Source organism: Labrus mixtus, chromosome 3 (assembly GCF_963584025.1).
Source record: "Labrus mixtus chromosome 3, fLabMix1.1, whole genome shotgun sequence".
NCBI classification, from domain to species: domain Eukaryota; kingdom Metazoa; phylum Chordata; class Actinopteri; order Labriformes; family Labridae; genus Labrus; species Labrus mixtus.
In genome coordinates, this window is record NC_083614.1 from 21315608 (window position 1) to 21341934 (window position 26327).

General features: G+C 37.4%; 2 protein-coding genes across 2 annotated transcripts; both read left to right on the forward strand.

Moving 5' to 3' along the window:
• The first annotated feature begins 9571 nt into the window (after positions 1 to 9571).
• hykk.2 (hydroxylysine kinase, tandem duplicate 2) lies at positions 9572 to 14283 on the forward strand. The gene is made up of 4 exons (XM_061033784.1): positions 9572 to 9900; positions 11921 to 12063; positions 12265 to 12445; positions 13800 to 14283. The coding sequence occupies exons 1-4, from the start codon at positions 9597 to 9599 to the stop codon at positions 14240 to 14242; spliced, it is 1071 nt and encodes a 356-aa protein (XP_060889767.1). The 5' UTR covers positions 9572 to 9596; the 3' UTR covers positions 14243 to 14283.
• Positions 14284 to 19564: 5281 nt separating this feature from the next.
• Positions 19565 to 24205, forward strand: LOC132965681 (hydroxylysine kinase-like). The gene is made up of 4 exons (XM_061033788.1): positions 19565 to 19977; positions 21425 to 21567; positions 21813 to 21993; positions 22752 to 24205. Exons 1-4 carry the CDS (start codon positions 19632 to 19634, stop codon positions 23192 to 23194), a joined length of 1113 nt encoding a protein of 370 aa, XP_060889771.1. The 5' UTR covers positions 19565 to 19631; the 3' UTR covers positions 23195 to 24205.
• Positions 24206 to 26327: the final 2122 nt, after the last annotated feature.

Below are 26327 nucleotides of genomic sequence, written 5' to 3' on the forward strand. Positions count from 1 at the left end.
AATCTTCCCATATGGCAGATTTTCTGCTGGAGCAGTCTTATTCAAACATTGTCAATGATCGCCAGATGCAATGTGTCCAAGTAGAGCTCACCTACCTATAAGTCGTACATTTAAATGTGGAAAGATTTCAAGGTCAATTGCAAACCTCCACAACTGTAGTTTACTAAATAAGAGCAAACCAATAGCAGGAGACCCAATAGCAGGAAAGACAGCTAACAAAGAATTTATGTTTCTAAACATGCGTGTACTCCCCTTTCACAAACTTCTCCAGCTCCTAGATTTGAAAACTGTTTAGTCAGTATATGTTTTTTACCAGGTAAACCTCTTACTTTGAAAATAATTTATCTTGGAGCACGTTGTGTGTGCAGCTTTAGTTACTTTGATGATGTGCCCTGATAATACAGAAACTACCTTGTAGTCCTGAAAACCACCGGGCATCAAGGACTGAGCCTTGTGGGACACCACATGAGCGATACAAAGAGGTTGAGGTTGACAGACAGGTTCCTATCAAAAATATCTGTAAAAGAGCTGATACAGTAGAGAGTCATAAAGAAGTCTCTTACCAAATGTTGCAGGCCAATAATTACTGTCAAAGGCAAATCGAAAAGAATAATAAGCACCAGCAACTGCTATAGGACTAGTTATTAGTTACAAGAGGACTTGTTTTGTTAAGCATTTTGTGCTACAGCTAATTGGCTCATGTTAATGACTGCTGCAACTTGTTAAGTGCAATCAGTATTTTAGTGTGTTTGTGTAGCTGTGTGATAGGAGCTGTGTTCAAGTGGGGTTTCATTTTGTATCAAAAGTCAACAATGTTTCTTTTATTCTGTTTGATTTGTTTGAGGTCGTGATGTGAAGCCATTTCACCTCAGGGAACTAGAGAAATCTACAATGAGACACCTGAACATGAGTATTATGTGTCCTGGATCATCCTTTTTTGCTCCCAAAAATGATGTTACATTATTATGAAATTAACAAAATTTTAATATATATAATATATTTTTCTGTTAATCATGTACACTGTTCTTTTGTCCTTCACTGACTGTAACTTAACTGTTATATTTGTCATTTTCTGACATGGTCATTACAATTTTATTAGAACAATATGAGTCCAAAGAGGATTGTTGAATAGAATGTCCATCTGCATTTTTAAATTACTACTGTATGTATGTGGGCACTGGGCTGTACAGCTAGGGCCAATGTGTTAAGTAAAACAGTAGTCTCGTACAGGCCTCAGATAAAGGCCGATAATTAAACGTACTCTTAAGTACAAAGCACATTTGTGCTTTCTCACAAGATCTTTACAAAATCTGGTTTTTAAATAGTTTCCAAACTGCCGACTAGGGACAATGAGCAAGTCAGCCAGACAAAGATAAGGGAAAAGATCAGGTGTCTGATTGGCTTCCATCTGGGAAAGTGGCAGGACTGGAGGCAGATCTTTGAAACAAGTCTCTTTTAGCTTTTTAGCTGAGCTTCTTTATTTGCTCTGAGCAGCTGGGACTTGCCAATGGCATTGGGAGACATGTAGACCCTTCTGTCTTCCAATGCAAATGGCCAGTTAAGTACCCACCAGTTTTTATGAGCATTTCATTATTCTATAATATCTTGTTATTTATGAATGGTCTATAAGTTTTGCTATTTATTTACCTTAAGTTAACATAACACCACATAATTTGGCTAAGAATTAGCATAATTTGTTTATTGTAAATTAAAACCCAAATTTACAAATCAAATGTGTGTGATCCCAAAGTAATTTATGATTAAATAACTATTTATTCTAAAGTGTTAGATTCATGATCACACACAGTTATGAGAGCATATTTTATTTCATGTCACCATTTTAATGTGTTCTATCATCCCTAAATCCTATCTCTATGTTTAAGGTGGATGATTTTAAATGTATGTCACATTTGTAGACGGAAGACATCCAAGTAGAATAAACCTATGTTTCTCGCTCCATTCAACTCCAGCAGCTTCCTTTTTCCTCACTCCTCATCTGAGGAGGGGCAATGATTTCCAGGTTACAGGAGAGAGAACATAAGTTAGCGTAATGAAAAGCTACCCGGTCAGCCGTGAAGAAGTACTGTTAAATAAAATACTCCAAAGTGCTCCCTGCTGCTTTCATGTAACATCTCTGTGGTTGGCAGCTGACTGTAGCTGGAAACATGATTGAATAGCTTACTCTGACCCAGCAGTAAATCATTAGTTTGAGTCTTCCAGGTAGTGGAAGGAAGAGGTCTACACATCGCCTTTTATTAATTATCTCTAAGGTTTGACTCTTTAACAATCAATCTAATTTATTTTTTGATGTTGACAATTATCTAAGCAACTTATCGTTCCAGAAGTGTTCATTCTTTTTAACAAAATATCAAAAACCGTTTTTTTTTTAATATAACTGTAATCATTTACAGATCCATGGAGCAGGGTGATTATTCTTGATTATTATGATTAACCCCATAATGGTAATAGTGTCAGAAAACTGCCTCCAGCTTCTGTATAATCCAGTTCACTGTCATTTGGAGGGCGCTTTAGTCCAAAGTGAGGCAACTCAAGCAAGGATGTAGACAGGTAGAAATATCAAGTGCCAACAAATAGCTTCAAGTTGTTTGTAACACTAACTGATGTTGTTCTATTAAGTTATCACTTTGACACTGGCTAGTTCTTTTGTCACACTTGGCAACATTCTTTCTTTTTTTTACAGATTATTTTGGGCAGTTTTATGGTCTTTTGGATAGTGATCATGAGCAGAATCAGGACGTTTTTTTTGGAGATTAGGAAATGACCTCCAGCAAAGCAGGGTATCAAACTTGGTGTTCACTGTTTAGGCTCTGTCCCCCTTTGTGTTATCAGCCTTAACCCTCTGCGATAAGGTTTCTGACATGAAATAATCCTAATTTCAGGTGGAACATATGCAGAAGATAGGAGTAATTCAATAGTGAACCTGTATCACATTACAGTGCGTCATGAATGATAAATCTCTGTTGAGCAGACGTTTGGCAAACCTCACAACACTGATGCATTTTAAAAAGTGATCACACTGACCTTTAACTTTTTCACACACATATATCATGTCAAATCTGCAAAGCTAGATACCTTTTTTGTGTTAAATTCCTAAAAATAATCATATCAATGTTATATTGTCAGTGAAACCCTTGGAACCCTGTCGCAAGTGAAGGCTACGTGAAAGTTAAGTGAGATTTTGCTGTCTCAGGCGAGGCGTACAGGTTAAGGGGTGAAATGCCTTTGATCCTGAGATACCTGCTGAAGATGCAGCGGGGTTCTTAACACCATTAATGCTCTATCAACTCTTCAACCAAGGAATATGGTCAAGGGGAGTTAGATCTTTTCACCCTAATTTTTCGGATAGCTCCTGTAGTTTCTGCTTGTAGCAAAAGATCCCTGATGTTTATTTCACAATTGGTTCTGCATTGTCTGCTTGGTTGAGCCAAGAGGAGTAAAATTATGTTTCATGCTAACGAGTACACTGTTCATATGGTGTAGATCGGTCTATTTAAATGTCCAGATCTAACACTGCTAATGTTGCTGATAAATGCTAATCATCAACCAGCAGATGTGTTGTAATTCTGACGTGTATTTTGCTTATAGGCTTCTGGCTGTATTTAGCAAGAACTGTACATAAAAAAAAACAGCATTACTGTTGCTTCCAGAAGTGAGCAAGACATCTCATGTTACTTAATTTCTTAATCTACCAAAAGACATTTAAATGTCCATGATAAAAGTCACTCAGAGTAAAGCCCTGGGTATGTGGACATTCTGAGCTGGTTTGTCAGATTTTTTCTTTCAGGCTCTGTGTTGTCAGTGTAGGTTCATTTATGGCCGTGACAGCTTGATAGCTTGTCCTTTCAGTGAAATTCATTACTTTGGACATCTTTCCACATTGGCTGGCTGACATGGCAGTTAGAGGTTTTAAGGCACAATGGCTGATGTATCTGTCAAGTGTATTTAAAGTTGCATTGAGCAAGTTAAGTAGCATGAGCCCTAAGAGCAAATGTACTGGAGAGACAAGAGAGTGTCAGTTAATAAATAGATCCCTTAATGCTCGGTCTACTGTGTTTGACTTTTGCCTCGTGAAAAAAGTGGATTGTACAGGATGACTGTTACTACTGCCATGGGTATTCGTTGTGGTTGGTTGATGGAAGGTTATCCTACACTAAACTTAAGTGTCTCCAATTAAATTAAGAACTTATTGTTCTCTGAATTCTCTTACACTCACACTGATAATCGCTACTCTAATTAAGTCCTAGGATTCGTGATCTGCAATAGTTGTGGCATAAAGTGCCTTATTTTGCTTCAATCAATTTAGAAAAAAGTTGTAATGCAAGTTGTAATCAAAGATGCGATCAGGTGGCAACAAAGAGCAAGTCGAAGCTGAGAGTGTGTTGTTTGCGCTAAATGTTATTTATTTTTCTTTTTAAATGTGCAACATTCAGTTTCTTCATTTTCCAGTGGAGCTGAAAGACCGAATGACAGCTCGACAGAAAATACACACTGGACTTCACAAGTCTCCACTGACCAATGTATCCAGGTGTAATTCTTTTTTTGTAATTTCTTTTGTTTCCTTTTTTTCTTGAGCCTTTTTACAATGAAATCAGACTGAAATGTTGTTTACACCTGAAATTAATTAAACTCTATATGCAAGAAACTGATTCTGGTATATAGGTTATTATCTGTTTGAAATGTATAATGCAATTCAATGAGGGAACTTCTGAAAGTAATCTCTAGTTTTTCTTCTTTCTTCTTGTTCCTGTCAAATTAACACAGTTTACATATTTAAGGTTTTATTGTTCAGTGGGTATGGGCTATCTGTTTTGCGTTATATAGTTCCAAAAACATTTTTTGTTTTAATCTTTATCCTTCTGTTCATTGTACAGTTGACTATTTAGAGAAAGAAATACTATCAACCCGGTGAAAGTGTTATGAGGTGCACCGCAGCAACAGCTTATCTATTAAATAGTCAAGGTAAGTTTGGACAGGGAATATTCATATGCAGTGCTAATGCGGTCCGTCAACAGTGTCTGTTTCACAGCTTTAACCTCTCGCTCATTTTCTCATGGCAGATATGAAGGCAAAAGCTAAAGGTTGGTTCATAAATATGAGCAGGATGGCAGATGGAGGATACAAACAAATTGCATTTTAAATGTGTTTGAACCTTTTTCCCCTCAGATACCTGGTTTTGTGCAGAAAATGACACGATTTCAGCACAAAGTCATGCACATACAAATGAACAGATGACCCACTGTCCCTCCTGATCTCCATGCTGTGGGCATTGATTGTAAGCTGCAGTAGGTGAGCTCAATCAGCAGCTGTAGTGGAGTGTAGGGGAGCTCCAACCTGCAGAAGAGGAGAGGGAGAGAGGGAGAGAGAAAAAAAGGGAAGGGAAGAAAACAGGACAACAGGTCTTATATTATTTTTTAACTGAAAGCCAGTCTTGCAATGATTTTGGAGACAGCATTAAGACTGAACCAGACAAACTTAGGTGTTAGCATTTAAATAAGGGCAATGATCTGAACCTAATTGTCTCTGAATAGCTGAAAGGGGCTACAGAGCTGTGGGATAATTCACTGGGGAATATTCACTATCAGAAGTCCCTGTCAGGTTTGTTATCTAAATAAATGTCTGGGAATAATAATTGTAAAAAAAAAAAAAAAAAACGACTCAGGACAGGAAACTGATTGAGAGGACCAACCCTTTCAGTTTTTTCCAATACATAAAAAAAAAATAATTTGGCAAAACCTTGATCTTGTAAGTAGTATATACAGTTCATATGCTTTATTCTATTAAGAAGTACAAACGATTACACAGCTTATGACAAGCAGCATTGAGGTGTCCATACCTCCGTCCATGTTGCTTCCATTGGCATCTTACTTACAAAATGCGTTTAGTACAGATGTTAATGCAAAAACATCTGCCATCAGTCTTAATATGTCTTTTCTTCAAAATGTGATTTTTATTAATTTAATAGATAATGTAATGTGAAATCCAACTTTTTAAACATGCATCAATACCTATTCTTAATGCAATAGAAAAACCACAAAGGCATACATAATAAAGTTCATCATGGTAATTCAAAAAACAAAAACACTTTGCCTCATGAATCATAAAGGGCATATTGTGAAGAAAGATTGAACACTCCAACTACACAACCTTGGCTTTTTTAAATAACATGCATGTATTTACCATGATAAACAGTCTAACCTTGGTTCCTTACAGAGATCATTCAGGTCATATAAACAGAAGGCTTAAGGGGGGTGGTTTGTCTGTGGTAAGACACTATCATGATGTTGAAGATGCAGCATGATAAATAACAATCGAAGAGCATCATAATTCATCTCCCAATGCCCAACATACAAGCCATGCATCCACACACAAAGGCAATGTATCCGTGTGTTTGCAGCCCTCCTGTTTACCCTACAGTGTTTACAATGTATCTATCCAACAAATAAGTCACATTCTTCATTGCTCTTCTTCTTTTTATAGCTGCAGGCTATAACTGAACAGCCTTGGGAAATAGTGATATGGCTTTCTCTGCTGAGCATTGACAGCTACAGTCGCATGCCAAGACAAGATATTTGTTCAGTTCAACGGTCAATATAAAATATTGTACATGCACAAACAGAGCTTTGACAGTGGCTTTTTTTTTGTCAACATCAACTTTAACTTTACTGTTCCAAAGGGGTGAACTAGTTAAGACAGTCACCTGCTGCCGATTGCAACAAGAGCAACGTTTTTTTCCCTCCACCTTTCCTACGGACAAATATTCTGCTATTTTGTCACGTACAGGTTTTAAGATCTGTGCCAAACATGGATTTTGTCGAAACAGGCTGTCTCTTGTGTTTGGATATTTGAAGAGGAATTTTCTCCTCATTCTGTTGGTTATTGTCTGTGAAGCTTTTCATATTTGTCCAACCCAATCAGGACTTATAGAAACAACAGGTGCTATCTTGTTCTGTAAAATATAGTTTAGCGTCTTTCTTGTAAGTTTTAGGTATTGTCAAGGATTCTGGAAAAAATATGTTCTCTAATTTTAATGTCTGTCAGTGGTGCATTCAAAAAGAGGGTTATCTTTCACTATTCTTACAATTTTGTTCAATTACCCTTTGCCAATAAAAGCTTATTTTGTGGTAGCAAAGCTGTGTATTATCAAAGAGCCATTACAATCCTTTGGTTCTGTCTGAGCGCTGATGAGGATAAAATCAATTCAGAGTCTGAAAGGACAATATAAATGTTGAAAGGACAGACAGATGGGTACAGAGAAAGAGCACAGGATCAAATTAATATTGGGTTATAGTGTGACAGACTGGCTTCATCTGGCTGCCTGTCAAGCAGTAAGCATCCTCTGTATTTGTTGACCAGCTGACATTTTTCCCTCACCTCTTCTGTCTGTGTTGAGAGAATGCTTTATGACAGGTGGTCTGAGATGACTGCCAACGCCCTACCAGCCAAAAAAAATATCATGTTACTGCTGCAGGCAGTCAGCACCATTTTGGAGCTATGATAGGAAAATAAAGATCATTCAGATGCACTTGACATTAATCTGTCTTCTAGACAGATGCCCACACATCTGCCCCTGAAGAAAAGCCTCCCTATTCATCTCACAAGAAACGCACACTAACCTAAATGCACGTGTTTTTCCAAAGGATTAAGAATATATGGATCATACTTCTTGGGTTGACATTTTTGGCCATGAGAAAATGTGCTCATACAAGCAAATGAAATGGGGGAAATGCTTTCAGTTGCCTTTAACAGCAGTCTGCAGTTGAAAGACTGTGCGCTATGCAATTTTTCCAGCGTCAAATGACAGAGGACTGTGAGCACATGTCAGAGTTTGAATGCAGTCTGTTTGTTAAATGATCCAAGCCAGATGGAGAAGCTTTGAGAAATAAACTTTAGAAAACAAATCATAAAGGAGAGACAGCCAAAAAAGTGAGTTAGAGATTAAATGTCTGATGGGAAAGTTGCTATTTGGCTGGCCTGACAGGCAAATTCTGAGCCACCGCAGACTCTTTGTTCTGGACAAAAAGCTATCATTCTGTCATGAGTCATTATAATCAGGATCAAAAGAAGTGAGACCACAAAGCTTTGTTTATTGAATTGATGTGACAATATGTCAAGCACCCATCATTTTCACTTCTGCCTTTTAATTTCCCCTTAAAAGAGGAGCTATAAGCAGCCCTGGACCCATTAGCATTCCAGGACAGCATGAGAGGTCTATGTTAGTGTTTCTAATAACACTAACCTAACCACCTGTCTTGGTTCCTCTCCTTTTCATCATCTACCTACTTCTCGGTCACATTTTCAGGAAATTTGGTATTCACTTTCACTGCCACGCGGATGACACCCAGCTCTATCTGCCTTCTAAGCCTAACTCCGCACTCCCACCTTCATCCCTCCCCGACTGTCTCCTTGAAGTTAAATCCTGGTTCTCTCGTAACTTTCTTTATGTAGTTGATTGTGTTCTTGTTTTTACTTACTGTTTTACTGCTGTCTGTAAATTGACCTTGAGTGACCCTTGAGGCCCATAAACAAAATGCATTTTTATTATTATTATTATTATTGTTATTAGTAGAAGTTGAGAGGGAATTTGAGAAAGGTTTGAATTAGAAATAGAATGGCTCCAAAGCTTGTTGAACAAAAAACAAAAAACATACCTTCAATACCCCAGTTAAAGGTTTTGGGCCATTTTAAAAATGTAAAAAAGTAAAAAACAACATGAAGTACACTTCATCAAGTTTCTTATTTCGAAAATAAAAACAAGTTGCCTTGTATTTTGATTTTGCCGTGATAACAAGCAAGTGATATTGCAATATTACTGAAACAAGCTAAAATGGCTCCAAAGCTTGTTGGAATAAAAAAGTACCTCAAATACCCTTGTTAAAAGTTTGTGGCCATTTTAAAAATGTGAAAAAAAACACACTTTATCAAGATTGTTTTATTTTGAAATAAAAAGGAAGTTGCCTGGTACGCTATTTTGATTTACCTTGACAACACCGCCTTACCGTATTTTTTTTAACGGTTTTTTTTAATGAAATAATTTTCCTATTTGTGTCCTGGTCAACGTCAATAAGCCTACTTTGCGTGTGTCTCGTATCTTAGTACCATCGAAATTAACAACCAAATGTTATCTTTTCCATACCTGATATAGTTGTAGGACATCCACCTTTTATTTTCTGTGAATGGAGCACCTAGATTAAAGACGAGAAGCACGCACGTAACGACGTTATTAAAGCGTATTATTTATCATAACCCACCGTCTTTATCTGAATACACTATTGTGCGTTGATTTATTTTGAAAAATAAAAACCGGATATGGTTTTCTTTTCATTCTCGAAGGGTTTTGTTTATTGGTCCATCGTGGTTTCAGATGATTGTCAGTAGCTGACACGCAAAGCCAAGAGAGGTAAGTCTAATGTAATGGGAATAAATGTGAGGATTTAAACTTGCAAAGCATAACAAACATTTTGTTGACTAAAGGTTCTACTGGAAGCATTAAAATCGACTATACAACTGCAGGATGCTAATTTGTCTGTTTCTAGAGAAATTCTCTTTAATAGCATACTGTTTTTTATTCAGCAGAAATGGCAGCTCAGCATGTCAAGCCTAACTTAAGCCAGCCTCAGGTCACTGAGTTGGTGAAGAGGCTCTACAGGCTGACACCATCAGAAATCCGCTCTCTGCCCAGCTACGATGACCAGAACTTTTATGTGGCGGCTGTGGAGGGTGGCGAGTACGTCCTGAAGATCCTAAACTCAGACGACAGTAAAAACTACAACACGATCGAGGTGCAGACGTACGCCATGTCCTTCCTGAAGGAGAATGGACTTCCTGCCCAAACGGTGCTGCCCACCGTCTCGGGACAGCTCATGAGCCTGGAAGAAATGGGTATGACATCCTAACACAGTTATGACCTGAAGTATGATGTCATGTAGCAGGGTGACACAGGAATATATAAAGTTTTGGGGCTAAAAAGATAGATGCAGACATTAAACTCCATTCAAAGGAATGTGCATCCTTAGAAGTGAAATGTCATCTTTTTGTTTTATGTACAGAAAAATATTCACACTATCCAAACTATAGGCTACTGGAATAACCTATCTATAAACATCTGAGAAAATATATTAAGTAGGCCTACAATAATTTCCTTTACATTATATTAATTTTCACTGACACTGTCAAGCCATGCATTACTTCCTACTCACTTCTGTATTTCTGCATCCGTTTACGTTTAAATGGTGCACGGTGCGGGTATCAGAGGCAGCATGTTTCCTTCCGACTCCTATGACTTTCTCTCACCCAATCACTGACGAGCTCTCATTGCTCATGCCAAAAAAGAACCAAACAAATCAATGGACGCTCTGAGGATGCGGAACTAGCCGGCTGAATGATGCTGAGTTCAAGGTATCTTGGAAATACGGCACAAACCGTATTGATTCAAAACGGGACGCAATATCAAAGTGTAAAGTGTAAGTGTGACTAGATTGATGGTAGTTACCTTTATAGATTTATGATAGTTACTTTGAAAGTAGTCAACATGCACATTTGCAAACAAGTCTCGTTGTATTTACTGAAGGCTTGAAAGCTTGAGGAGTTTTAAAAAAAAAAAAGAAACCTGACTTTCAGTACACATTGGCTGTGTAGTGCAGGCAATCAACAGGACACTTCTCTAACCTTTGGCACATTTCTATGACTTCTCTGCATATACCTTACCTCAGGCTAGTTACCGGTACTTCAAGATTTTCAGGTTTGAATTCCACTTGGACAGGCAACTTCTTTTCAAACGGGAGGATAAGAGTTTTCTCCGGTAGGGTCGCTTAATTGAGATTACTTTAAACGTGTAACTTTGTTCAACACAGCACTACACATATCCATGATACTAGAGTATAAACACCAATACATCACTGGTATGAAAAGAGACACTTTGATAATTATTTCAATTTCACAGCGTAAAAAGCCTGGGCACATGAGATATGAAGATTTTCTTCATTTTTGCTCACATTTGTTGCACAGTACATACATATTTGCTAACATGTGTATACATATAACATCAATTACATAAAGAATAGGAGAGTCATTCACCAAAACAATTCCCTTTGAATCATCTTGAATCACGTCTTTGACGGCTAACAACTGCAGGGTTATGTGGAGGTGCATTTGTATTTATTGTGTTTTAAACATAAATGCTGTGAAATGATCAAAATATAATGTTTTATTTCTCAGATTTACCACTTAATAACTCTGCTAACTCTTCCACTTCCTCTTTAGGTTGGTTAACTACTGCCACTGTCTTTTGCATGCAGCAGTTTGAGGTTTCATTTTTTATTGTAGATCTGTTTTTCAAGGTTTTGGTACTTTATGCTGCTAGGGAGTTTAAAATAAACTAAGATTGTATTGTTTTTAGTTACTGAAAAAGTTTTCATACATTTCACTACCTTATACTGTATGCATTCAAATACATTATTTTGATAAAGCCAACGATTCAGGTTGTTAGTATGAATACACAAAGTGCTGCTGTGTCCTCTCATTCAACACTTTTCTTTTACCCTTACTCTTTATGCTATTCACTGATCCATGTGCTATGAATTCATTTACTGCACTGTCTGCAGTAAAGCATTAATTCATGGAGGACGTGATTGGCTTCTTTGCCATTTAACAGTTACAGATCCAAAACTTATAAATTCATAGTAAACCACTATTTTAATCATGAAGAGAAGTTTGCTCTGGGCTCTGATCTTATGTAATGTTATTAATATATTACAGATCATGTGCTCTGTAATATATTAATACAAACATGTACTGATAAGTGTGCTTTTGGTTAAGGCCACAACATGCAGGTTGTGCTTTATGGTTTGCTAGGAGCGAGGTTAACAGCAGTGATACTTATCATGTTTTTTACCTTTGACAGATTGTGGCTATGGGTGTCAGAAGTACCTGGTGCGGCTATTGACTTATCTGCCTGGAGCTACAATATCTAAGGCTCGAGTAACACCACAGTTACTGTATGAAACCGGCAAGACAGCAGCCAGAATGGACAAAATCCTACAAGAGGTATACACTGCAGAAACCCTATGAAACTGTTTCTGTTAATGACTTTGTTTTCTCATAGAAATACATGTATTGTTTTTGAAACTGTCCGGTGTGAAGTCATACTGCTACCAGCTGAGAAACAAACATACCTTCCTTTAACTGATGTCTCATACCTTTTCCTCTGCTATCTGCTCTTCTGTATCATTATTTAATTTTTTTCAGCTGGAGCACCCTCATCTGGGTTTACTGCAGAGAGAGACTTTCATTTGGAGTCTGTCATCGGTTCCCCTCCTGGAAAAATACACCCACGTGTTGGATGGAGATCCTCTACAGGAAGTTGTGAAGTCTGTTATTCATCAGTTTAAAACATCTGTGGTCCCCAAATACTCCACTTTCCGCAAGTGTGAGTATGCTATTTACAGAGTAGAATAAGTCGGGAGCGGCTGTGGCTCAGTTTGTAGAGTCATCACCCTTCAACCGAACGGTCAAGGGTTCGATCCCCAGCTGAGCAACATGTTTGATGTGTCCTTGGGCAAGACACCCAACCCTGCATTGCTCCCGCTGCCACTGTGGCGGTGTATGACTGGATTAGTGTCATACTTAATCTTTGATGTACGTCGCTTTGGATAAAATCGTCTGCTAAATGAATTGTAACATTGTAAATCATCTGAATAAATAGCCAATTCTGATTGGCTGCAGGGTGTTAACATATTGCTGATGGTTGGACACCTTCTAACTAGTACTAGTAGACTGTCTGTCTGTCCAGAGCTCTAAATGAATGCACTGCTTATGTATGAGCATGTTTCTTAAATGAGTCAGCACTGTTTCTATGGCAGCTGAACTGTACTAGATGGTGATGACTTTTTATGTCTTCAAATTTCTAGGCATAAGAAAATGAAGCTACAGCTTCATACAGCTGCGCAATTAATCAAAATATCATCATTATCTCAATATGACCATTTACAATTAAGATAGCACAAAAGCTTGTATTTATATTCATAAGTAATATTTTTTATTTTCCATAAACAAGCAAAGCTCTCACTCGGGATGTAAACATGTTACCTGTTGGAGGTTTGGGTATAATGACCATGCTTTCCTGCCATTTTCATGCAGTCAGATAATGGTAAAATAAAAAGCATTTTGGTTGAGAATCCAAAATTTTTATTTTGGTTTCAGGAGGGACATGTTGCAAAACAATTTATATTTTTTTAATTTAAATTTTATAAACTTTATTAATCCTTTATGGAAATTCTGGTTTTACAGTGTTATTGAGAGACATGCTTCTCACACACACAGGCCCAAATCACACATCTAAAACATGTTGAACGGGAATAAAGAAATAAAAAACTGTGAGTTCTAGTGCTAGTTTGTACTCTTAATTTGTTCTTTATTTATTGCATTTATTGCATATTTTTATCCCATTACATAGTTTCCTCATATTGTTCAGGGCTCATTTTGAAAGCAAAAGGTAAGTAAACATAACGTCTGGGTTGTATATGATTTCTTTAACAAAGGACCATGGAATTATTAGCAGGACACTGTCCATTGTCATGAATTTATGTCCATATACTCTTGGTAATGGACTCCTTGTCAGACATGATCCCTTTCTTATTTAAGCATTTAAAAAATAGTGGTGGTAATTTTCTTTGACACTTGTTGGGATTCTCATTGACACCACATATTCTCTCAGCAGAGACTGGATATGTCCTCATGCACTTTGGTTACAGCTAAACAACACTTTCTGTATTTCTTTTAAGGCATTAACCACGGTGACTTCAATGACCTCAATATTCTTGTCCAACCTGATGAGACTGACGGCTACAGGATTTCTGGCATCCTTGACTTTGGAGACATGAACAGTGGCTACTACATCCATGAGCTGGCCATCGTTATAATGTACATGATGATAGAGCACCCTAATCCCATCGAGGTGGGTGGACATGTCCTGGCGGGTTGGGAAAGTGTCCTTCCCCTGAACGAGGCAGAGAAAGACTGTCTCTTTGTGCTGGTGCTGTGCCGCTTCTGCCAGTCGTTGGTTTTAGCTCGTTACTCAGTGACCTTGCACCCAGAAAATGCAGATTATCTGATGATTACCTCCAATAAGGGCGTCAAGATTGTCCATCAAATGTGGGAGCTCGGAAAGGAGCAGGTGGAGAAGGTGTGGTTTCAGAGTGCTGCTCAGATCAGTGACAGAAAGTGAGAGGTATTTAGGGAAAGCCATTTACAAATAACACTCGATTGGGTGATTCCACTTACGGTAGCTTTTTGTGCGAACAGAAAGTAATTCTAAGATTGCTATTTGAAAGGGGACATATTATGAAAATTCCACTTTACAGTATTACAGTATTCTGCATAGGCATAAGTCTTACAACACAGAAAAATGCTCCGTTTCAAATTTGCTCTCCTTGTGACATCACAGTGGGATTCTGGTTAAAAAAAAATTACCCTCCCCTCCCCTGATATCGCCACCCATGGACTCCAGCCCCAGCCTACAGAAAAACTTTTGCGCATGTCCGCCATTTTTATTCCTCTCTACAGAGGAGTGATGTCTACCGGGAAAACTCAGGGGGGGCTCATGGCATTTAAAGAGACACACACACCAAAACAGAGTGTTCTGAGAGAGCTGGTTTATACAGGGTCACAAACCTCCTCTGGTGCTTGATTCATGTTATATTTTGACCACAGCACAGATGTTTCATTTAGACCACAGGAGACTGTATACAGTATACAGTATATTGTATATCAAATTGAAGAATCAGAAATATTGAAGTACTAATACGGTATCTACATCAGCGATTGGTAGCATAGAAAATAACTTCACGAAAGTCAGTTGAAAGTTTTTTTAACCGCCTTCTGTCTGTCTTTCTCAATTGGTCATGGTCCATTGTTTCTGGCAGCCTTTACTGACTAGGCATTACCTTTTAGAGATGGAATAACTGTGTTTAACAAGTGCGAAAAGTCACCAGGGATTATACAAGTCATTATAACTTCATTATAAGTTTTCCTCTGAATGGTTACAGGTCACTTGGTTGGACTTTGAAGTCATTTTACTACAGGTTAGATAAAGGCAGGGAGTGGTGTGCTTAAAGCAGATGGACCTAATGGTGTGTGTCATAACTCATAATGACATGTACAGTATGCGATTCAAACACCAGAATAGCAATAAGCTATGAGCAATAAGTATTCATCCACAGGTTTATCTGCGTGTCCCTTTACAGAAGGGAAGGTAGATCGTGTGGCAGTTAAAGTTTCCTGTCTATTAACAAAGGATCAGGGTTTGATACTCGATCGGTGCAAATACACAACTAGCTGCCTGTTTGTAGTTCACAGAGTATTTTGTGCCTTGATAAGTAACAGTGTTATGGTTAGAAGACATGTTTGCTGTACCCTGACTGTTAAATCTGTCTTTATACTGTTTGTATTTTATGAGATTTACACCAAAGATAATGTGAACGACCGAGGCTACTTTGTCTCCTCTCTAACTTGGCTCATTCCTGAACAAGCTAATTGCATCTGGTTGGCTCACATCGCTGACATGTTCACTTACATTTGTCTTGCTGAACATATTTTCTTTACATTCAATACGCTGGTTTACGTTCTGATTTGATGGAAAAGCCTCATCTTTCTGGGTCCAAACATGAACCATTTTATACTGCTCCAGTCATCTCAATAAACGAAATAACACTGCCGCCCTTAACGAGTCTGTTACATTTTTCAATAAGGGTATACAAGGATAACTGATTGGTTGTGAGACTTTGTAGTCTTTTACTGGTTCTTTCAGCAATAAAACAAAGTAGACATGCTTAAACTAGAACTAGAACATTACATACTTGACATGTATGACATTGGCTGGTAATCTGTGAAAAGAGATAACTGGGACTACAGTATGTTATACATGTGAACAGTTTATGTGGTTTTCCACATCAAACTCCTGTCAAGGAAATGAGAGATCATGAGTCAAAAAATAATCTCTATGCCCCCACATACACAGACACACTCTTATACCTTAGTACAATCATACTGATCAAATACAATTCAATTCAAATGTTCATCAGAAATAAATGACTAGAAACATTTAAAAAGCACTGTGTGATGAGGTCCGTATCTGTATCAGCATGCACACTGATGAGTGACAGAATTTGATCTTCTTCTCATATAACAGGTGAATAAACAAAAGAATAAATGATCTCAGTGAGGCTGTATTAAATGTATAACAGCTATGTATCACTGCTGTAGCACCGTTTTATAAAAAAACATTTGAGATACTATCCTTAATAAATGAGCTCTACACTGCCACATTTAGAATCTTTGTTTCAGTTTAATTATACTGATAAAGGGGCAGCTGTACTTGTTCCATAAAACAAATACTGATGAGGCTTTGACCTGCATTGTAAAAGATGTTTTTGAACTGGTATAAGTTTAAAACAAGAAATAGGTAAGTCTTGTTACTACTTAACTTGTCCCTTTGTTGCTAACTTTATATATATATATATCAGGGCTGTGAGCAATAACGACTTGATCGCGATTAATCAAGGTCTGAAAATGAATGTGTTTTTTATTTTTTCAATTCGCGAATTGTCGCATGCTATTTTGTCCCTTCAGGCGCACCGTGGATAAACCTCAGCAGTGTCTCTCTGTAGAATCATTGATGAAAAAGAACTGCTGCATATTTGAATGTCTCATTTCACTTAAAAAAAAAAAAACTTCCAGACGGATCAGTTGACGAGATAAATGTTATATCCAACTCTTGACATCAAACATTTCACTTTTATGCCGTTCCTTCTAGCAGGTTTTAATTTACTTGCTTTATTTCAAAATAAAAGCCGGGTTGAATTGAAACAGCAAGTAACGTACTCTCAGTTTAAGACAGTACAAATAGCCTATAAAACACTGAAATATTTTAAACCAAGAAGCAAAAGTGTAAACAAATTCCAAGATCACTTTAAAGACGACCATACATGTATATTCTATAAAACAGTAAAACATTGTCTTGTGTCATTTCATTGTTTATTGCCAGTTGATCCTAAAAGGTTTACCGCACTAATAAGAATAATAAATCTCTATCACATCACAGTTGTATCTTGGTAGCTCCACTAGATTCTCACACATTATTGGAAACCGATCAGTTACAAAACATAGACAATATATTACTTGTAGATGTATTAAAAATGAATTTAACCGTTTTAGAAATCAGATATAGTTGGCTACAGATAAATTAAGAATTGTTTAGTAGGCCTACTTTATTCCCACTGTAAAATGTGATGTAATACTGCCCTCTTGTGGTCCTCGTAAACCCCTACTCCTATTGAGGGCAACAACAAAAAAAACAGTCAACTTCTTATATAGTACGCACTTTTGATGAAGTAGCATTCATCTCTTTGAGTTTTTCCCCGCCTCCGGCAAAGTGGCACTGGTTCTCATAGTCAGAATTCTTTACCATTATCCTGGAGGAGTCAGGACAGGTTTTTAGAGCTTCAGGCTCACAAACCCCCAACTGTTACATTCATGGTTCATATTTCATTGAGGCTTTTCACAGAAAGGATTCAGAAAAGATGGATTTTATCAGCAAAGAGAAATAATACAAGTATTCTATAAAAACTGTTCAGTTTGAGAACTGTGTGAAACAATATTTATCCATAATCATTTTTTTTTTTAAACTTCAAACGCTGAATATGTTTTCGCTTGGACATGAAGACTGTTTGAATACACAAACATATGTTTCACTTTGCTTGAGGTGGGGAAACTAGTTTGACAGAGTTGTGATAAAAAGCCAATAGCAAAGCTTGAAACAAACTCTATAGCTACATCCCCTCTACTCCTCCTGCACACTCTCAGCAGAAAGACGATGGGTAAGCAAACTAATATTCTGTTCAATTACTGAGACATATCTTTCAAAACCTTTTTTTTTATCATTCATAATATTTGTCAGCTGTTCTAGTTTATTTTTAAATTAATATGTGATTTAAAATAAGTGTTTGTAGGAGCATTTAAACCATTTTATATAATTCACTGAGTGGTTAAAAACAACTGGGAGAGTATTTGAGGATATGAAGTAAGTGACCTGGGGCCTGTTTCTGAAAGAAGGTTCAACAAACCTATTCTAACCCTGAGCTCTGAGTTGATTTACTCTCAGAAGGGAAACTCTGAGTTTTCGGGTTCCAGATCAGCAGATTTGATTTAGTTAAATCAACTCTGAGTAGGTCCACTCAGTGTTCAGCGCGTGCACCCTGACGATAAAAAGCCAACATGAATGGAGCCCCGATTCTACGATTCGCCATGGCAACAGGCGACAAAAAAGAGATCCTCCTACTTGAACCATTTCGAAATAGGCTACATCAATATCTTCATGTGGCCATAGGCTACGGAGAATATGAACAGGTTTTAAGAAGGAAAAAAAGTAAAGTGGTGTGTGAGAAACTTCGGTAAAGTTAGAATTCACAGATTCGGCTTTCCCGGATCAATAACTCATCAGCGGAACATTTCTTTTACAACACCGACACCTCTCTGCAATCACAACAAGATAGACTAATGGTAATCAAATGAGTAATAACTTTACCATAACATGTTGTAGTGCCATCAAACTCACATCACACATAAACCATGTCCTCTTGATTATACTACAACTCTTAGTTTGGTAAAATGTGCATAAATGTAATTTGAGTGATTTTTTTTTATCATTAAAATAGCCTAAGTAATAAAATAAGTAATAACTGTACTATAACATGTTGTAGTGCCATCAAACTCACAGCACACATAATATAAAAGCATTAAGCATGATTTACTTTATGTGTGATTACATTTTTCGGTGACCCTAGAGCCTACAATGGTGACTTTTTTTTTAATGATATCCATGTTAAAAAATCCCTTAAATTATGCAAAAACACAGTTTCCAAACTAAGTGTCATAGTTTTGGCTAAAAGAGACCCCTACTGTTCAAACTGAGTGCTGAATTGGAAATAAATTATGTTGTTTATGATAGGTAAAAGAAATCCTCAGAATTGAGTGAAAGCCAAAACTCCCAAGCCAAGTGCTGTAGTGTAAACAACATGATATGGAGTATATATGGTGATGTTTATGTCACCCTATAACTTATAATAGTGACTTCATTGATAATTATACCTATCAAGAAAACCTTGAAGTTATATGGAAGCAAATTGTAATACCTAAAGCACATTTAACCAAACTAAGAGTTGTAGTATAATCAAGAGGACATGGTTTATGTGTGCTGTGAGTTTGATGGCACTACAACATGTTATAGTATAGTTATTGCTTATTTAATGACCATATTTAATGATAAAAAATCACTAAAATTACATTTATGCACATTTTACCAAACTAAGAGTTGAAGTTTAATAAAGAGGACATGGTTTATGTGTGTTGTGAGTTTGATGGTAATACAACATGTTATAGTACAGTTATTACATATTTTATTACCAAATGTAATGATAAAAAAATCAGCAGGAAAATAAATCATCCAAAAATAGGGAGCTGAAGCAACAATGGTTCATCCCAGCTTGTTTCTGAGATTTTATATTTTGTAGGCCTGGGACTACATTTTTGTCTTTGGTTAGGTGACCTATAAAAAGATTATGTTAAATTGTCTTGTCATTCTTCCCTTGTGTGCAGATAATGACTCACCTGTCAATCCAAGGCCTGAATTCAGCCTGCAGAAAGCTACTAAACTAGCACTGCAGCATTATGGAGTCACTGTTAAAGAGATCTCCACCCTGCCTAGTTATATGGACCAGAACTTCCTGGTGATGGATGAACCAGGTACCAAGTACGTCCTGAAGATCATGAACTCAGAGGAGAGTAAGAACACCACCCTGCTGGGGCTGCAGACCCTCGCCATGTCCTTTCTACGCTGCCATGGAATTCCTGCTCAGACTGCTATTCCCACGACAACGGGGCAGCTCATGACTATGGCGGAAACAGGTTACAGCAGATTACATTTTTGTAGTCAGGTTTTAGTAAAACAACATTTATAAACTTGAGGTAAAAATAATCTGTATCCTGATGAGTCGTATCTAGCCTACAGTTACATCTGGTAAGAAAAGTTGAACCATCCGTCTTTTGTCCTTGTAAAAAATTTATGAAGTGGGAGAATATTTGTGCTGCTACCTCATGCAATGTAAGACATGATTCCTCCTGCTGCTGATGCTATGCATCATATTCCCTGAGTACACTGATGGCCTCAGGGAAGCAGAATTTCAGGTCTTCTCAGGGCAGGTCTCTCTCTCACACACACACACACACACACACACACACACACACACACACACACACACACGCACACACACACACACACACACACACACACACACACACACACACACACACCTGTTTAGAGAAGGTGAAGTTTAGCTTAGCCGTTCAAAACTGATCAGTTCAATCGATAGTATTGGTTAGACATAGGTCTAATTAGGTTTCGGTTAAATTTGAGTGTAAACAGGGGTAGTCATTTTTATGGTACTCGTTATAGTATTTTCAGCATTAGTTGAGTTGTCAGAAAGACTTGATAGCCAACGTCAAGGGTCCTGGGAATGAAGAGATCTAATTAAGTTTGCAAGCCATGGTGTCATTTTAGGATGCATGAGAAACTGGAACTAACTGAAACTATAGCTGCTTTGGGCAATGACAGAAAAATGTTATTAGACTAGAACACAACATAAACCGGTGGGTTTACTTTGATCATTGTCCCCAACACACATCCTAACCACCTATACATACTAAAACTCCACCACATGGTCCTTGTGGTCTTGACAAGGTTCTGGATTGAACCACCAGAAACTGGTCAGAGGTTTTATTTAAACTCAGAATTCTAAGAAAAAAGGCAGAATTAAAAAAGGAAAAAGTGAGAACCCGAGTTTCCCCCAGTGGCCCTAATTCTCTTTTGAATTGCAATACTATCTCATCTTAAAAGTATAGTTTTTATAAATTGTTTTTACCGGTGTCTGGCTGTAAATCAGTACTACCCCCAGACCTCGGCTGTAGCACAACTAAAAGCTGTTTGCTAACGGCCATTATAGGCTATAACGTAAGAAGGACGTCAGTATAACAGGTGTGGCTCTGTGATAACAGTAGAAACAGTAGAGACTTCTGCGGCTGTCAAAGAGTTCTGTGTCAAAGTCCTTCAAACATTTTTTTTTAATGAGGTCAAGTGGAATCTTTCCCCGGTCATTTAAGAGTGAGGCAGTTATTATGAAATAGTATTTTCTTAAAATTACACATCCTAGTCACTGATGAATGAAACAAGTTATAGAGGATATTCAACTTGAATTTTCAAATCTACTAAAAGATGTGGAATTTGCTTTGATGCTGAATAATATTGCGGCAATTAAATCTTTTGTTGTTTTCTTTCATATCCATTTGACATTTTTAGACTGTGGACATGGTGCTCAGACCTACTGTGTGAGGTTGATGACTTATCGCCCTGGAAAAACCATTACACAATCTCCAGTCAAAACGCAGGATCTTTATCATGTTGGCAAGTTGGTGGCCACCATTGATAAGACATTGCAACAGGTAAGGTCCCGAAAGTTAAAGGAGCAATATATAAGATATCTACTGAATTTATTCATAAAATGACCTCACTGTATCATCAGACATTAAAGAAACATCCTATGTGAAAGTGCTGGCTTCTCTGCCAAAAACACAGCAGCCAGTATGAGCTCATTCTAAGTTTTGTTGCCATTCTGAAATTATCTGTATTTGTGAACAAAATGAATTGAAAAAAAAAAAAATATGACTAAAACATGTTGTTTTTTTAGCTGGTGTCTCCTAACCTGGATGTCTTAGAAAGAGATGGGATACTTTGGAGCTTGTCTAATATTCCTCTCCTGGAGGGTTACCTGTCAGTGATGGATGGAGATCCCCTGCAGGAAGTTGTCAAAGCAGTCATAGAACAGTACAAATCACATGTGCAGCCCAAAATCAACGCCTTCCAAAAAGGTAATAGGACTACAGTACATTACTGATCTTCTGTTTTACTTTTCATCTGCTGTTATCTTTGTCTTTGATTCTGCTTATTTTGCTAAATTATATTACTCAGTTTTTAGCTAACAGGTGAAGAGGTTGCATACTAAGCCCAGTATACTCTACCAGAGAAAGTAACTTGGTACTCTTTTGTTTTATTATTTTTATCGGAGGTCGTGGTTGAAAGGCACAGAGCGAGGGTGACTTTCCATCCATTTATCTTTCATTTTAGCAGCGCTTTTCCTCTAACAAAGCTTATTTTCATATGTCTGTTTCATATTTCAATTTTTATATTTCTTTTTTTTTATTTCTGTCAGTCACTTAATACTTGATTGAAATATCCAAACAGCAATCAAAAAATTGAAAGCAACTGTCTCAGTGATCAAATTTTCTTGAATGTTGTGTATGGATATGAAACTTTGATCACATAATCGTGTCCTCCTCTGAATTATTTGACATCCTTATTTGGTGTCTGTAAGAAACTAGAGGATAATGATGACATTTCTGTTGTCCTTAGGTGTTGTTTACACTATATAGCACGCCTAAGTCTTTCAGCTAAAAGTAGGCTACTGACATACATGCTAATAATAGTTATTTGAAATGAATCAGAATCAATGGCTGTAATTTGGTCTAGCTACACTAAGTAAAAGGTCATTGTGATTACCTTAAACAAACAGTATTTCACTGCAGTACATTTAAAGGCACTAAGTGTTTCTTTATCGTCCCTTTCAAAGGAATAATACATGGGGACTTGAGTGACCAGAACCTTCTTGTCACACCTGTTGACAGCGGGCTTCATGAGGTGTCAGGCGTCCTGGACTTTTCTCTGCTCATGAACGGATGCTACGTGTTTGAACTGGCTATAACAATCATGTACTTGATGCTGGAGAACCCACATCCTTTGGATGTAGGTGGAGCAGTGTTAGCAGGCTGGGAGAGCATCATGCCGCTCAACAATAATGAAAAGGATTCCCTCTTCCTTCTGGTGCTCGGCCGCCTCTGCCAGTCTCTGGTTTATGGAAGGTATAACGCCAAAAAATACCCAGACAACAAGGAATATCTCCTGACTACGGCCAAAAGTGGGACTCGGCTTGTCACTAAACTCTGGAAGCTGGGCAAGACAGAAGTGGAGAGGAAATGGTTCACAGACGCCAGCACATTCTCAGTCAGTCAATAAGATACAAATTTTCATAAAGTGAAAGATAGTAAAGATTTTTTTCACAAAGCATCTCTCAATTTTAACAAATTCATTTGCTGTGGAAAGCTGTGAAAGCTAAAAATAAAACTGAAAGATGAACACTAGATGGAGACATCCTCCCACTCATGCCTTATTCTGCACCTATCCCCTTTAGTCAATCAATAATTCACCCTCACGTTCAGGCCTCAAGACCTTTAAATCCTTACCAAATTCAACCTGAATTGTTTTAGATAGTCATGTGAGATTTAGAGGAATCTCTGTGTAGTTGTAAAAAAAAGTATGTGAAACAAAGCTTACATCCTTTAAAATTGGAATAGAAAGTAAACACCTCCATGGGACATTAACCACAACCGGGCTCAACAGTATGAGACGATATAAGGAGAACACACATAGCCAGCAAAGTTATGCAATTTATTTCAATGAAGTTATGAAGTTACAAGGTGTTAAGCTTGTGAGGAAGTTAGTATGTATGCAGTTTTGAGTGTGTGAATGCATATGAATCTAACACAAAATGCAAACAAAAAGCTGGAGGCAGTCTGTAGGCCAGTGAAGAGAGTGAGAAGACTGAGCAGGTCTGCCTTATGGCCTCCTGAAACCAGCCTCAGACTAAATGACTGATTTAAAAAAAGGGACGTGATACCGATCGCTATAGGCAAACATTAAGAAAAGACAAATGTAGTTAAAGACACAAAATAGCATTAAAAGAACAATGGAGTTAAAATTCTAGTAAAATCTGGATAGGCTCTGAAATAACAACAATGTTTAAGATAGGACTTAAACATAAACATGGACTCCCCTCAAGTTTTCAGCCAGAGAAAAAACCTCTACCAGAGTATTGACATATACTCATCAGCAGCAGGAGCTCTGTGGTCACGTGAGGTCAGGTTTTTTTTGTTTCAAATAAAATACCTGGAACCTAAATGTACGACTGTAAACAAGAGTGTGATGCTTGAAGTAAAATACACAACTACCAATTAAATATTAAAATATTGTTTTCTTTGTCTTTATTTTACCTCTAACTATATACTGTGATGTGATAAATCTCAGCCATCAACTCCATCACACCTTGCCTACCTTTACACAATTCACCCTCCCACCTCTAAGGCACCATCTGCCCTCTGCCCCCACTGCACCTCTCAACATGTACCTCCAGTCATGCAGAAAAAGTCACAGTGTGCGTCTGTGAAGGTCTGCCTGTGTTCATGTTTGCTCTACATATGTTTCATTGTAGATCTCCGGCATGCAACCCAAAGAGGCATCTGAACCTTTGCACTGTTCTCCCTTGATTGCACAGCAGTCCCTCCCCTTACGCTTTCTCTCTCTTTAGTCTTTGTAATACTTTAAAAATCAGTGTTCGACGAATTATAACTAGAATAAAAATGGCAGAACTCAAAGGACTGAGCTTAATACACCAACACCACTTATCAGCGCCATTAATCCTCTTTCATTTCATAAAAGAGCACCAGTTCTACACAGCACCTTTCATTATAATACAGGAGATACTTTACATTTACTCTCCATAGACTACCAATCTGCAGGTTTTTAGAGCCAGAAAAAAAGGGCTTCATCCCATTGTCAGGCCTCTTGGAGATGTATGTTTTTTCAATACTCTACCAACTTTTAAAAATCAAGTCATTAAGCTGCAGCACAATGAAAAATTGACATAAAACAAAGGCATCATATGCAAATAATTAGTAAGAAAATAATTTATAAAAGTAATGTCTGCTGCACGTGAATGTCTCAAACGTTAAAATCTTCGAGATCATTTGTCTTAACTTGAGATGACAACTCATCAGTCTCTAAGTCTTACAATAAAGATAAACTATCATAACATGGCTATACAATGCTTAAAATCCGGATTTAATATAAGGTATTTACAAATGTAATACTTAATCATAAACATTTTCATCCAAACAGTACATATAGTACATTTTGTGCTGTATTTTATCACAGAATTTTTTTGATTTTTTTTTCAGGATACATAAACAAGAGCACAAAATAAATAAAAAAGCTGCTAGAGAAAAAAACAATGATTGCCTCCTTTTCTCAAACAGTGTTGGTGTCAGTCATGAGTTTTTTCTTTCAAAAACAAACAACTGTTTAAGATTTTAAGTAATTGGCGCCATATCTGTACCAAAGTGCACAATCACGGATTTGATCCAAAAGACAAATGGCATCCAATTATTGTCAGGGTCCAATAAAGCCAATCAAAGTATTATTTCTTTTTAGGGAGAAATAGATATGTTTTATGTAGTTTTCTTTGTTTTGACATTCAGTAAACTTTAGATTTCCTTCCATTTAACAAAACTGCCCATACTAATAAGAATCCTGAAGCAGCCAGTCCAGATGTACGTGCAGCAACAACACAAACAGCAACAACACAAACTCCAAGAAAAGGAAAATTCATTTAGTTTGCATATATTTCCCTTTCTCCATCATTCTGGAAAAAATGCGTACCTTTGTCTCTGTTTGCCTATTCATTTCATTAAAAAAACCTGTTAGTGTCAGTCTATATAATGGATTAAACAGACACAGGAGTCTTGGCTGTCTTGCCCGGGCCGATACAGCTGCCAAGCTGACCTGTTAGGACTAATTTAATTCATGGATCCCTGACAGACTCTTGTGTACTAATGCATATTAGCCTAATGCCTGCACCATCTATAGTGGCCAAGATGTCAGAGTTTGATACAAGGCTAATGGGAGTCTTTCTGTTAACAAATTTGTTCTTCAGCTGTTATAGTTGGTGGCAGTTTGGTAAGGTCTTGATCTAAAGTGTTTTAAACACACCATGTGTGTACATTACCTAATGAGATTGAGTTCTTGGCCTGTAGTTTACCAATATTTATAGAGCGGATTTTCTGACTTAGATGCCATTATTCTCTCTCTCGTCTTCTCTGTATTATGAAATTCTCTCATACCTTTAAATTTAGTGGCTTAATTTGTACTCAAGAAGAAAGACTACCTGAACAATAAAAGTCACCTCTAAAGTGTGACAACTCTCTCCCGGAATCATAATCACAACAGTGTCTGTGTGAGAACAAAAGGGAAGCTCCTCACAATCAGGATTAAAGCCGGAGAGGAGACACAGGCCATAATTAGTAAGCCGTCAGTG

What these genes read in the sequence shown, in the direction of transcription:
- hykk.2 (XM_061033784.1), top strand. Translation starts at nt 9,597, where the DNA reads ATGGCAGCTCAGCATGTCAAGCCTAACTTAAGCCAGCCTCAGGTCACT. An exon ending in CATGAGCCTGGAAGAAATGG is followed by an intron (nt 9,901 to 11,920) that starts GTATGACATCCT and finishes TACCTTTGACAG; the next exon opens with ATTGTGGCTATGGGTGTCAG. An exon ending in TGGACAAAATCCTACAAGAG is followed by an intron (nt 12,064 to 12,264) that starts GTATACACTGCA and finishes AATTTTTTTCAG; the next exon opens with CTGGAGCACCCTCATCTGGG.
- LOC132965681 (XM_061033788.1), top strand. Translation starts at nt 19,632, where the DNA reads ATGTTAAATTGTCTTGTCATTCTTCCCTTGTGTGCAGATAATGACTCA. An exon ending in CATGACTATGGCGGAAACAG is followed by an intron (nt 19,978 to 21,424) that starts GTTACAGCAGAT and finishes TGACATTTTTAG; the next exon opens with ACTGTGGACATGGTGCTCAG. An exon ending in AATCAACGCCTTCCAAAAAG is followed by an intron (nt 21,994 to 22,751) that starts GTAATAGGACTA and finishes TCCCTTTCAAAG; the next exon opens with GAATAATACATGGGGACTTG.